The following is a 14721-nucleotide window of genomic DNA, read 5'->3' as shown; positions in this document are numbered from 1 at the left end:
AAAGATATGGAGACTAGTTAGCATTAACTAACCCATAGTGTATTTTTGTGACTAATCAACATCTTCTTCATGTATATAATTATTTCAAGATAGCATTCCTACAAACTAAATTGGTTCATTCCTTTTTCAAGTTAGATGCAGATAAATTTTGATTCTGAGTACCTAAAGTTATAGCTAATAGCATTTTGATATTTACCCCTAAGAATACCTGGCACTCTCAGCCATGGTTCTTTAATACATGGTTTGTTGATAAAATAGCACTAAAATAGAACAGATAATGAAAAAAGAGCCCCAGAGCTCAGGGTACTAACCACAACGAAATTAAATAATTCCTATCAATTAGCTCACATGGAACTAGACCAATTTCACCAATCCAAATTATTTAGCTCACCCAGAAACTAGATCTTTCTCCTTTTAAATAATTTAATTGATTTTTTATTTTTTTAAAAAAAGCAGTTGTTTAGAAAATTTGTATTCTGGACAATTCATCCTATGCAGATGACCATCAATGAGAGAATTTAAAAGTAAAGAAAGGGAGTTTTAGTACAGGTGGAAGTGTTCTGTGTTCATATTGATAGAAGAGATACATTTTCAAAAGAAGGGAGAATATAAAATCACGGGTGATCAGAGAAAGTCCTGTGATCATAAGTAATCCGAACATACAGCCATCACTGCCACAGAATTAAGCAACCAGGTGTAACCCACTACAAACCGTTTGATAAAAAATACGTATGACTCATACTTTAACAGGGAAACATCAGTGAAAATAGTTTTAAAATATATAGCCTTGTAAAATGATATATTTTTGAACATTAAAACCTCGTTTCAGAAGTTCCCCGCTTTAGGTTGTTACTCAAGAATTCATCATGTTCAAAACTCAAATTGTTATGAGATCTTGAAATCATGAGAAGCTTCTCCTTATTGGTAAAGTCTTTTTTGATCGCAGCTTGGGGTACAAGCAGCCTCTCCATGGGGTCCTCTTTATTCTCTAGTTTCATGTATCCTTTGCTATTGCTTCGATCCAACCGAGGCCAACTTGGGTGTTTCCGTTGTTCTGCCTGAACAGTTAGGGTGGAGGGACCCCTGTCTAAATCTAAGGATTTTGAATGTGACGAGAGCAAATGTAAAGAAGTATTGGACCCAAACTGTCTTCTAGCAGCCCCAGGAGACAAGAGCTGTCCAGCCCCGGGTCCGAGGGCCACAGAAGACTTGTACTGGCTTGACAACGACTCCCCAGTGGAATTATTCCTTGGGAACACGGTGCTGACTGGCTGGAAGGACTCATTGGCATTGGGCACAGGGACCACGAGCGAATCCATCGACAAATTTCTTGACCTACTTTTGAGGTTCTCAGCAACTTCAGTGATGTTATCTATACTGGGCTCATCAATAACACAGTTATTAAGTTTGATCACAGGCAATGTAAAAGCACTGATGGACGATGACACAATTGATTTGGTTTCACATTTCTTAGGGCCGCTGGTCTTATCATCGGTCGTCTTGGAGGGAGGTGGATAGAGGCCAAAGATGGAGACGGAGCTGTCTGAAAGCAAAGGGGGCATGAGATGCCCCAAACTCTTATTTTCGTTTAGTGCAAACTCATCCTCCTCGACAGAACTGTCCATCCGAAAACTGCTCCTAAAACCCGAGAAAGAGGCAATGGTATTTGCGGCCAGTCTCGAGGCACAGGAGCTCCCGTTCTGTTTTACTTCTGTGTCTCCCATCAACCCAGTGTAGATGCCATTCATATGCTTTTGCTCCTTGATTCTCAGCGTGTGGATGTCGATAACTGTGGAATAGATATCCCTCATGTGTATGATTTTGGTTTCTTTGTCCCGGTTCTCATGGAGAATGGCGTTGGCACAAATGAATATGAAAATGCCAATCCCCATGGTGAAAGGGCCAAGCATTTTCATTTTATCAGAATGCAAATGTTGCTCAAAGAAGCGGACCACCACGCCACCTTGGTTCCGAATGACCTGAGTCTCGTTGGTTGACAGTGTCGTCTCAGCATCAATAAGATGTTCTTTTTGGGGCCAATATCCAAGGACTGCCATTGCAATTCCTACAATGGAGATAAGCACTCCCAAAATGAGGAAGAAACCGGATGGGGAATAAAGACGGATTTTGCCTCGAACGACTACAACATCGGCCTGAGGCCGCCGCCTGACTGGTTTCTTCTCGTGGGCAGTAGGCGAGGGGCTGAGGCTGACATGATGCTGTGACCTGGCAGAGTCTTGCCTTTTCAAGGCAGCCAGGCCGGTTATCACACCACCGGTTGCTATCATAGCTCAGTCTTTTGCTCTGAAAAGAAGGAAACAAGATGATAATCTAATATGTTCCGCAACATGCTCAACTGTTGAACAATTGTTTATATGTTCTTGCTGTTGAAGTTTCATATAACGAAAAAGGGCAAAACAGTATCTTTTTAATTGATGTAGTTTGAGTAGAAGTTTTACTTATTGAGTAATGTAAAATCCTGGGGATTTCCTTCATCAGCTAAATTGGTATCTCTATTATTAAGGAAACGTGAGCTCAAGGTATATTTTACTTAAACAATTTTTCACTTATGTAAAACAGTCCCAGGTCACAAGGTGCTCTCTCTCTCTCACACACACACACACATGCCATCTTTTATTATTTGTGTTATTTTAAAGAAATGGGACAATAGGCCCCAAACCATCAAAACCTAGACTTATAAAGAGAATAGATTCTAGCAACGTACACTATAAAATCCACTCTTGTGACAGTCACCAGTGAACTCTTAACTCCCACATTTCATTTCTCTTGTTCCATTCTCAACCTCCTTAGTTTTTTGTTCCCATGAACACTCCTGGCCTCTCCTTGCTTGAAACTCTCTTCTCCAGTCTTTTATGATTCTAAGTCTGGCTCTTCTCTGACCTCACTGACCACTTCAATCTTGGCTCATCTTCCCTCCCCTACACGTAGACCACCTTCTCCTGAGAGGCCTATCTTTGACCATCTTCTCTTTAGACCCTCCCTTGGCGTTCATATCCACTCCTACACCTGCCACCATTACGTCTGTGCTAGTGAATCCCAAGCCAGTCTTTTAGACTCTAGCCGAGTTCCTGTTTCCCATCTCCGGTTCACCATTGGGGAGTGCATGTACATTCATGCACCACTAACGAAGCTGAACCCACCTTCCCCCAGTACTGTTTGACTTGTCTGCCTTCCTTAAGGGTGTCACTTCTTAGGTTTGGCTCTTCATAATTATCTTTGGCTCCTCCCTTTTTTTTCCCCTCGTCTTCTCATCAGGTTCTAAATCCTAGGAATGTTCACTACCTGGTGTCTCTCAATTCTACCCTCCATCCCAATCCCACCCCTCCCAGCCCAGGGCAGCTCGCAGTACCTCTTACTAGACTATTATAATAACCTCCCAGCTAGCCTTCCAAACTCCAATTTCTCTTCCTCCAGTCACGCTTTTACACTGAGGACAGATTAATTATCTGATTAATTATCCTCAAACACAGTTCTGAAACTGTTTAAAGAGTGGAATAATGGATAAAACATTCCCCATTACCTAGCAGAGTTAAATCGGGGATTTCAAACCCAGGGGATTTAGCTTTATCTCTAACTGCTCCCTTTCATTTACCTAAAACAAAAACCTTACAATGTTCCCTGTACTTCATATTGTACTATTTCTGAGACTTTGTTAATACTGTCTCACTATCTAGATTGCCCCTTACCCTCCACACACATTGCGCATAATAACATCTGGCTAGTAATCAAAGCTCATATCCCACTTCCCTTAGAAAGCCTTCCTTGACTCACTCAGCAAATCCCACCCGAGCCCTCATTTCTCAGTGCATTTTAGCAAGTATTACATGGCACTTGCTGCATTATAATGTCTCCGTTCTTTCAATTCTTGTGGTCAAACATCAAATTCAAGTCATATTTTCATTACCAAAAACATTCAATGTAATAACTTGTACATAGCCAGTGTTCAAGAAACATATGCTAAAACGTTCAATAAGAGAGTAATCCTTTCCCTGAGATTTGTTGGATGACCATCGCATTATTATACTAACTTTCCTAGTTAAAAATATGAACAAACAAAATTAATACCAAAACAAAAAGCAACATGTTGTGAGTTGGTAAAATATTTGTCATTATTTGTAAGAATAGTTCTCAAGCTGCCAGAACTGGCTGGTAGGAAACAGAGGATATTTTAAGACTCACAAGGTCTCTGGCAAATTTTGAAGAGGGTTGCTTCACGGCATCAAATCTCATCTTGTGAAACTGAGCTCTCTTTTGAGTTGCTAGTTATGATTTCTGAATTGTGTTTCAGTAACCAGGGTTGTGGATGGTATCTACCCTTTAAGCTAGCTGAACAAGGTGAGGAAACCCAGCGTTCACTGGAATTATAAGTAGGATTAAAATAGTTTGATGCTGAAAGAAGAAGCTAGACTGTAACCCACAGCATAAGTGTATGAAATTTATCAACGCATACATACTACATACAGTACAGAACGTCTTCCCAACCTTAGCTACCACAGGGCTTCATGTCAACCTATGTTTTCTTGATCCCAAAACAGTTTCAAATGTTTGAATACAGTAATTTGATTAGATAGAAGCCATCTCACTCAGTTACTTCCATGTGGCGGACTGAGGATTTAGTCTGAGATCCTTCGGAACAGAATGAAAACAAGGCAAAGGCTTTCATCTGCTTTGAAAGGCCCCACCGTGGTTGACCCTTCCATTCAGAGTCCACCTTCACCTCCATTTGTCAAAACCTTTTTGCTAGCATTGCCACTCTCCATTCATGAGGCTGACAGAGGAGAGGGGGCTGGAAGAGAAAATCGTATTCGAGAAAGATGGGTGAGGAGAGGAAAGCAGAAAAGAGCGACAGTGAGTGGGCTTTGTGAGCGAGCGGGTGGGTTAGACTAGACAGGAAGGAAAAGCAAGGGCAGTCTAAGTGGGAAAACTTACAGCAAACGGAAGGAGAAAAGAGTCCGGGCAGAGTTTGGAAAAATCAAGAACAGAGTAGGCGCAAATGAAAGGATCCCATGGCTTCTTCAATGGGGCTGCCCTGGCCAGGCCCAGACAGGGGCACCACGAGTCTCAAGGAACAGGAAACTCAGGGTAGGTGCCAACGTCCTTCTTTAGTGAGCTGTTGTTATGATTAGACCCAAAGTGACCCAGAGGGGTGACCCAAAGTGACCCAAAGGTGCTTAACACACTCACTGCTTCAAAGAACTTGAACCCCAGTGTAGGAGCTAGTCCATCTCCATAAAACAGAATTAATATTCCGAGAACAAAAGTTTCTATGATGGAGGAGCTTAACCAGCTTCCAGCAGGTGAAAACTTTCTAACTTCCATCACAGTGAAAAGTCGAATGAATTGCATTTCAGGTAGGGTCAAGGGAAAGCAAGGCTGGCACACACAGCCCTGGTCTGCCTCTAGCACCCAGCTCAGCACTGGAGGAGGAAGGCTCAAGGTAAGGCTCAAGAGGAAAGGGAAGGGCAGGTCTTGGAAGGTAGCAAGTGTCACTCCCAAGCACCTGAATATTCCATTCATATGCAATGGGGTTGGAGTAAGACACACATACTATTGTTATAATCTTAGGAAAATTAATCTCAACTTGTAGACCAAAGCAGCAATGAGGGACTGACCCTGGGAACAATATAAAGATGCTAATGGCAGTTCTGCAGTAAGAAGTCCGTGGAACTGTAAACATGGAGAGAGTACACGCTCAGGCCTCTGCACCCCCAAAGCGTAAGGTCAGCTTGGTCTATGGGGTGCAGTCTATGCGAAAGCAGCCTCAATCTATTTTTTTTAAACTTATGCTGCAAAGTCACATCCCCTCCACTCTACACTTTCATGACTGTGCGTGTGCTCTCTGCCATCCCAGGGCAGGGCTGGGACTTATCTCCTTAAAGATCCAAGTGGAGAATTTTACTAACTGAATTTCATTCTGTTAACTTGGGCACAGAATTTATGCTTCCCAATCTCTCTGGATCCAAAGCTTTACCTAACCTTCTGGAACCTGAAGGAAGCCATGTGGTGTTCCAATAGAGCCCTCCTCCTAAGTGGGTGCTGTTACTTTGGGTAGCTGTTCTCTCATGTAATTAGTCAACACCGACATCTTGTATGGCAGTTATAGCAGAAGACTCAAAATCGGTTTTCTGGCCTCAAGAACGTAATGATCAGCAACTACCTTCTTGAAAAAGCCATTAGACTAATTACAAATAAACTTAACTAGAGGGTCAACCACACTCACTTTCCATATTCTTCAAAAAGATACCATGATTTTGTCAGAAGTCAAACTAGAAGACAGGTAAGACAGGTATCATCATCTGTTGACAACCAAAAATAAAAAAGAAATTTAGATAGGGTTAACTTTCAGCTACATATTCATCAGCCTCTTTTCCATTCCTGGGGCTTCTAAATCAGCCACAGTGTCGCTAGCCACAGCTATCAAGATGGCCAGCTTACGAATGACACGTGCATCTTCTTCCTCACTGGGCAAACCAGCTTCCTGCTGGGCTACCTTTGGGCCTTCACAATCTTGCCCATTCACCATAGATCTCCAGAAATCATCAGGATGGATTCAGTCGCAGTGGCCACCTTTCTCCCTACAGATGTAGACCCTTGGACTCACTCGTGGGCCCCATTCTTATCTACTCGCCTACCTGAGACTCATCTTCCCGGGGGACCATGCTTATTCTACACCCTCAGCCAAAACCTCTTTCTCTTTGACTGAGCAGATCTCTGCTTTGCATATCATATGTTAACCCCACACCATCCTGTCTCACCGTCAGGCTTCACCTCTCCTCCTCTTGCTCTGCTAATCATTTTAAAAGCCTTGTAGTTGTCCTTCACCCCCTGTCACAAGCTTAAAAGTGCATTGTGGAATTGGCTCTTCACAGCATTCATCCACACTTAGGACTCACATCCTCATAGAAGCTTATTTCCTGTACTCTTATGTCCTCATCTGACCACACTGACCTACTGTTCTGACCACAGTATGAGTCTCCCACACATCAGATGTGGCTCCAGAGGCATGTGCACCCTTCTATCTGAGATAACAAGTAAGTATACTTGTAAAGTTGAGAGACATTGGAAGTCTTTGAATCAGACATTCCTTTTAACCAACTAAGTACCAGGAATGCTGTCTGAGATCCAACAATGAAGTTGCAGAAAGAATAGGATTGGAATTCAAGTTTTCAGATTCCCAGCCCAGTGTTCACTCTTGGTTAAATATTCCTCTTCTTATTGTTTTTCATGATATCTCAATGCCTCACAGAATTCAATGCCAGAAATGTGATATATGCTCAGCAAGTTTCTCTGTTGACTATAAATTGACTTGAGGAAAACCAACCCATGACTGAAATGTGCTGCAGACCAGGGACACCAAGTTAATAACACCTGGTCCTTGATTTCAAGGAGTATGGAGTCCAGTTGGAGAGCGATAAAGTATATATTTAAAATAAAATGAGGCTATGATGATGGACTTATCCTGGAGAATGCTCTTCCACACTATCTGGAGGAATCAGGGGGAGGCTTCCAAGAAGCGGCAGGAGTGGAGACTCACTGTATCAGGAGGAGTTTGCCAGGCAAACAGATTTGAATTCATTTGTGTTCCTCACTGTTTCACGATGGTCCTCGCACTAGGGTTTTTCTTCATCTTCTCAGCTGAAGGATGCTTATTGTCCTAAATCTATTTGATATTGTCTTACTTCTGTGTTTGAATTTTTATTCTTATCTCAAGGTTTAAAAATTCACCAGAATATGAGGCTATCTGCCAAAGGAAGTAAAAATTAATCTGTGCCTTCAGGACCAAACAAAAACATTATATAAAAACCCCATGTGGTCTCCACAAATGTGACAGATGGAAATATTTTCTGTTCAAGCTAGAATAGTTTTAGGACTCTCTTCCCAGTAGAGACATTTTAAAATTTCAGACTGGGATTTTTAATCTATATCCTTGCCAGAGTTGGAAGAGAAAATGCCTATGGGTGACTAATAGTTCTATCACATTAAAGTTTAAAAAGTGAGAATAGAGTAGAAATCATTTTTTAATGTGTAGAAATGGTTTTGCACATGGACAGTGGAATTGTAGAAACCTGGTAGCCAGGCAACCTTGGACAAGTTTTTTTGTTGTTGTTTGTTTGTTTTTGTTTTTGTTTTTAAGATTTATTCATTGGGCACCTGGGAGGCTCAGTTGATTAAGCGTCTGCCTTCAGCTCAGGTCATGATCCCAGGATCCTGGGATCAAACCCCACATTGGGCTCCTTGCTCAATGGGGAGTCTGCTTCTCTCTCTACCCCTCCTCCCAGCTCATTTGTGCTCACACACTCTCTCTCTCTCTCACTCTCTTGCAAAAATAAATAAAATCTTTAAAAAAAGATTTATTCATTTATCTTAGAGAAAGAGAGAGAGAGTGCGTCAGTGCACAAGCAGGGGAAAAGGCAGAGGAAAAGGGAGAGAATCTCTGGCAGACTCCACGCTGAGTGTGGAGCCCAACACAGGGCTCAATCTCATGATCCTGAGATCATCTCCTGAGCCAAAATGAAGAGTCGGATGCTCAACCGATAGAGCCACCCAGGCACCCATTGGACAAGTTGTTTTTAGATTCTTATCTTAGTTCCTCTATCTGTAAAATGGCAAAAAACCTTCTTTAGTACATGGCATTTAGCACACGGGAGGCAGAAGACCAGGTGGGAAGGGACTGAACTCCGCCACACCACTTAATAGCCACAACTGAGCAACTGATTCAACTTCCTGGAGCCTCAGTGTCCTCATCTGTAAAATGGGGACAGTAACAGTATCTGTAAGGTTGTTGTAGAGCAAAGGAAATAATGAACATGAAACACAACTCAGTATGTGGGAACAATGGTCTATGTTAGTGATGTTAGCTGTGTCTGTTGTAAGGTCATGTTAAGGATAAAATGAAGTATTATCCATGAAATGTTTACTGTAGTGTTAATTGTAGTGAGTTATCAATAAACAATAGCTATTTTGATTAACTCTTCATTGCTCAGTGCCATTAACTTCTTCATTGCTCTGCTAGGCACAAGGAGAGGAAATTATGATCACAACCTTGTACTGGGACTTAGAGTCAAAAACTATCTGCATTGGAGACTGCGTATTTTAGTGCCCAAAGCATTAATAATTTGGTGTTTATGAAGAAGAGCTGCGTTTATAGAAGAGAGAGGCAGGTCAGGGGTTATATAAAGCATGCCTTTCTTTTACATTGTATTTCTTCAAATTTGGAGACCTGTCTTGAGACAAAAAAATAATAAAAGCAATAATAAAAATTAAGTAGGAAAACCCAAACCAGTTCATATGATATTTTTACTTATCTTAATGATGCAATTGAACCAAACCCATGAGCTTCTGATCAATTCTGCAGGCACCGTTCTGCTTCCATTGGGACCCTCGGGCATAAAACAGACTGAAAATGAAGAGGAATATGGGGCTTGGGGATATGGGACTAGAGAATTTGCCATAAGGGTGATATAGGGTGAAAATCGCAAAATGTTATTTTTGTGACAAGAGGTTTAAGCTGTGATTTTGTGTACACCGTGAAGACCTTTGCTGGTCTGCCTTGGAGAGAAGGGTGTCTTAATGTTCAGTGTAAGTCCATATCTGCATGAGTGCTGGAATCAAAGGGAGATATGAAAATTTTTATAATGAGCAGAATGATACTCAGGTCCTTAAATATAAAATACCACTTCATGGTTGAGTACATCCTATGCACGCAGAAAACGCTAGAACACAGAATGTTCTTAGAAATCTATACACACTCTTTGTTACTGAAGCCGGCCTGGCAAACTGTAAAATATGGGCCCAAACCAATTACAGACTTTGCAACAATGACATGGAACAACTGCTCTCCCAGGACTAACAGCCATGAAGCTCACAGAGCACAAAAGACTTCAGGAGGCCAAATAACAGATCCATAATGAGCCGTTAGACAAAATCCTGCTGAGACCCAGTGGGAGACATTTTCCACGGGAACAGAAGAAATTAGAAGGCTATTTCCCCCAAAGTAGAAATATGCTTCCCGCCTTGTACCCCAATTCTTCAAATCTGAACAACACTTACAATGATGGTCACACACCCTGCTCACGGTGTTTCCGGGCAGGAAGTCGACTTGAAATGGATGCACAGGAGCTATTGTTTAATAGTCACAAATTTACTAAAATGCAGGAAGTTAGCTGCGATATCCTGGATAAAGAGCTGAAACACTCAAAACCCCAGGCTGGACTTTGTATACGGTTTCCCTGCCGCAGAAGAACATCTATGGTAACTTCACTTAGGAGGTACGGTGACAATGTTTTTTGGAGACAACATTGGTAAGGGAGACTCCAGTATTAGTATCCTTTCCAGCCTGGAGAGTAGCAAACACAGTATTGACATTCCTATAGGGCAAGGGGATAGGCTGAAGCTTAGTAGTGAGTTTCAATTTTACTTGCTCCACTTTGTGGCAAATGTCTTCTCTAAGTCCGCCAGCTCTGTCTGCAACACAGCTGGGCCAATATTGTGAAGGATGCCAAATATCTTCCTTTCTTCTCTAGTGCAAATGAGGAACCATTTCCCACCAAAGCAAACCACCGTTGAAATTAGCCATCAGCTGTGTCATCTTTTCATCCATCATAACATACTGTACATCAAGTTTCTTTTTTTTTTTAAGATTTTATTTATTTATTAGTCAGAGAGAGAGAACGAGAGAGAGCGTGCACACAAGCGGGCAGAGTGGCAGTCAGAGGCAGAGAGAGGCAGAGAGAGAAGCAGGCTCCCTGCTGAGTAAGGAGCCCAATGCGGGACTCAATTCCAGGACCATGGGATCATGACCTGAGCTGAAGGCAGCTGCTTAACCAACTGAGCCACCCAGGCGTCCCTGTACATCAAGGTTCTTATATAGTTTTCCAAACCATGGTCGGTCAAGGCTGCCATGAAGCATTTGTAAAACCCAAGGAACACATTAGGAGTAATTCAAACTTTATCATTTCCCTAGAGAATTTCTTTTCCCCCCTAAGTGTAACCTGAGTAAGATCGCCCTTCAGGCAAGGGAGGAAGAGGTGTGACAGACGGCCTCATGAGAGAGAGCAAGACCAAACTGCTCACCAGTCACAAAAAGAATGAGTCTCTTCAGCTCGGAAATACAAAAGTCCTTTAGCATTAAGGAACATATTCTTTAGAGAAACGTCAGTGAAGGAGGTAGCAGGGGTGCATGTGACTATTTCTATTTTCATTTTCTTCATCTTTTCTCCCACTTGTACAGGTTAGTGGCAGAAAGGTGAATGGTGGAAGACAGATTTTTAGACTTCCAATTTAAAAACGGTATTTGTTAGTCAGTTTGTCCTTCTCCCCTGCTTTCCCCTCCCCTCCCCTCTTCTCCCCTTCCCTGTCCGCTTTCTACAATGGTAGGGTATGTGGGGGTCATGCCCGAGATATTTTTAGCTTCAAATATCTGTTATACTTTATAATGGTTTGCTTTACTGGTAATTTCCTGTGAGAAATGACAATCCAAGAGAAAAATGGACAAAAGGCATTCATAGCCCAGTCACAGAGGGAAAAGTACAAATGTCCAGGTAGCAAAGGAAAAGAGCAACTCAACAAGAGTTGCTCAACAGAAAACTGCCAACTAAACCAATTTCAAAAAGTCAAAACAGATCTTCACTTACTAATTGACAAAGAAGAAAAAGAGAGATTGAGTATGTCCATTACCGGTGGGGTATAAAGCAAATAAACCCTAAAACGCTGTCAGTGAGAGCACACGTTGGTATTTTTTGGTGGTTAGTTTGAGAGTGACTTTCAAAAGGTTAAGTGTCCATTCCCTTTGTCCCTGCCTCCCCTCCACCACTTCACTTCCATTACTACATCCTTTAGAAAGACTTCCGCGAGTCTCCACAAAGTGTGCGTTCAGTGCTATGGGAATGGTGACATCTGGGAAACCACTTACGTGTTCATCAGAAGATTGGCTAAGTCGTTCATGCTGCATCTAAATAATAGAATAGTATACAGATATTTAAAACAAAGAGTGTGTACTAATGAGGTAAAATATTTACATCATATTTTTTAAAGATTTATTTATTTATGTTAGTGGTGGAGGAGGGGTCGAGGGAGAAAGGGAATCTCAGGCAGACTCCCTATTGAGTGTGGAGCCCAACGCAGGGCTCGAGCTCATGACCCTGAGATCACGACCCGGGCCAAAACCAAGAGTCTGACGCCCAGCAGACTGAGCCACCCAGACGCCCTATTTAAATCATATTTTTGAGATTTTAGAACAGAAATAAAGAGTTTAAGATCCTGTTTATGTCAACCACACAGAACATGTGTTTGGATAGGCACTGAAGGGATGTGGAAGACCACACAGCACAGCCAAAAGTGCTCCAGCATCAACGCTTGCTTTAGGTATAACCAAAGTCTTCATCTTTTTGCAAGGAGCACACGCTGCTTTTATTTCAGTTCCCTTTTGGAACTCTAAGTACAGATCTCCCAACCGCCCCCCCCGCCCCACCAAAGAAAGGATACTTAAGCTTGTAATATAAGAGTAAAAGGGAGAGCCATCTGATATACATTTGGGTAATTTGGTGGGCTTGCTGATATAAAAACTGGTATAATTTTGCCTTTGAGGCAAAAATGCAAATGTAGAGAAAATAGAAAATGGCTAAAATCACTAACCGGACTAAATCAGAAACTCAGGAATGAAAGATTTACTTACGCTACATCATAGCGGTGAAGGACAGAAAACAAAAGTCAACACCTGCATTTACTGGGTTCGAGGTGACATAAAGAATGAATTACGAACTGGCAACTGTCTTTAGGAAATCTGCAATCTGGGAGATGCTCACGGATAATGCTGTGTGCATTGTAAAGCAAATCCTTTCTCAGGGCTCCCTGGCTGGTCTGTGCCTGGGTCATCCTGACTTATTCACATGGCTCCCTTCTGGCCTCCGGAGGGGCTGGGGCTTTCTTTCTTTCCCCAGAGCTCAGTCCTCACTGAAGATCTTCGGTTACTCTAACCTTCCAACTTTGATTCATTTATGGAAACGGGCTCCTGTTGGAGATTAGCCTTCAACTTCAGAATTATTATTCTCATCAAGCATGTGGCCACAGAGGCTGGACAGAGATTTTCAGCCTTCATTGTGAGGGAAACTGGGTCTGGGGCTCCGGAAAGGGTTTTTCCATTTAACCTCATTTGCATTCGTCTCCTCCAGGAGATGAGGCAGCAAGGCTGAATCATATTTAATTTTCATGCCCTGAAATTAGATCTCTGTTCTACCCTGTCCATTGATCCTGTTTCATCCTTTGTGTGCAGCATGGCTCTGTTGTCTACAGAGACCCAAGAGTCGTCCTAGAGGGTGAGGATTTGTTTTGGTAGGAGCTTGTGGACCAAGTTGGGTGGGGTGGTGGTAAGGAGAGGGTCTCTTGTACTCAATTGTTACACCATACCCACCCTACCCCTGCTTAATCTGAACACAGAGAAAGTCTATTTACATGGAACTTTCCTTCAAGAGTCGACATCCCTGGGCTTATCTAAGATGAGTTTATGCCAAGGTTGAGCCATCCTATAAATTCACGTGACTTCAATCTGAGGGTTTTTTGGTTTTGTTTTGTTTTAAAGATATTGCTTATTTATTTGTCAGAGAGAGAGAGAGAGAGAGCACAAGCAGGGGGAGCAGCAGGCAGAAGGAGAAGCAGGCTCCCTGCTGAGCAAGGAGCCCGAAGTGGGACTCGATCCCAGGACCCTGGAATCACGACCTGAGCTGAAGGCAGATGCTTAACCAACTGAGCCACCCAGATGTCCCTCCAGTCTGAGTTTCAAAAATGCCCTCAGATCTTGATGTATGTCATCAAAATCTAAAAAAAAACGAAGAGGGTTATGATGATGAACCTTTGACCCGTGTGCTTTTCAAAGGAATACTTGGTCCGTTAGTTTACATTTTTGATCCTCAGTGATACCCGCAGACAAACATAACTTGCTTTAATAGTCTAAGTATTTTTTAGACTTGCTATAGTTACATGCTGAACCACAGATTTTATCTGTAGCCTTTTGGAGATCAATCCAACAGTTGTTGGCTTATTCATATGTTGGCTCATTCAATCCTCACAACACTGAAATGCAGGCTGTAGCTTCATGCCCACGACGTATAGGTGCTTAGTATCCCCCTTGTAGCAGATGAGCTAAGAGTCCAAGATGATAACTAAGTTATGTAGCAGTAGCTGTTTCCCAGGCCTGTGAGAGCAAGTTCTGACCATGCCGCTCCTCTAGCTCCTCCTCCTTCTGAACTGGCTCGTCTCCCAAAGGAAAAGTATGGAGAGGACTGAGGTAATAGCGGAGTTTCTTCAGGCTTCAGTATCCTTTGCTTTAAACCATTTATTTATAAGGCATCTGGGTTCTTTTTTATTACTTTTGACATAATGCAGAGGACTGTTCTTGCTTCCTAAATCCATATAAGATGATGAAGTCAAGTAATTAAATAAATCAAATCACATTCCTAATTCTTCCAGAATGATGTTGATAATTTATTCAAATTTCTCGTCCGCTTTGGAAAGCAGAGAATCTCACTCAGCTCTGGTTAGCGCTGTCTGGGCTGCTTCTAGTTCAGATCTCCACTTACAAGGATTTCCACCCTCCGTGCTCCTGTCTGAGGATCCATGCTCGTGACCTTGGACACTGACTTCTGCACTCATCCGGTGTTTGCTGAGCACCAACTGCGTCCCAGAGCTCCACAGTGAGTCTGACAC

The 14721-nt window shown here is 42.4% G+C and overlaps 1 protein-coding gene across 1 annotated transcript in view; it reads right to left on the bottom strand.

The window, feature by feature from the left end:
* Window positions 1-468: 468 nt before the first annotated feature.
* LOC111147696 (transmembrane protein 200A) overlaps window positions 469-14721 on the bottom strand; it is a 67063-nt gene continuing 52810 nt past the window's right edge. Inside the window, exon 2 of the mRNA XM_022503925.1 lies at window positions 469-2304. Coding sequence (XP_022359633.1) covers window positions 813-2288 — 1476 coding nt within the window. The 5' untranslated portion in view covers window positions 2289-2304 and the 3' untranslated portion in view covers window positions 469-812. The remainder of the gene's footprint in view (window positions 2305-14721) is intronic.

Source organism: Enhydra lutris, unplaced genomic scaffold (assembly GCF_002288905.1).
Source record: "Enhydra lutris kenyoni isolate GAN:26980312 unplaced genomic scaffold, ASM228890v2 scaffoldscaffold17, whole genome shotgun sequence".
Lineage (NCBI taxonomy): Eukaryota > Metazoa > Chordata > Mammalia > Carnivora > Mustelidae > Enhydra > Enhydra lutris.
Note: the sequence above shows the minus strand (reverse complement) of the source record. Positions and strands in the feature narration are given on the sequence as shown.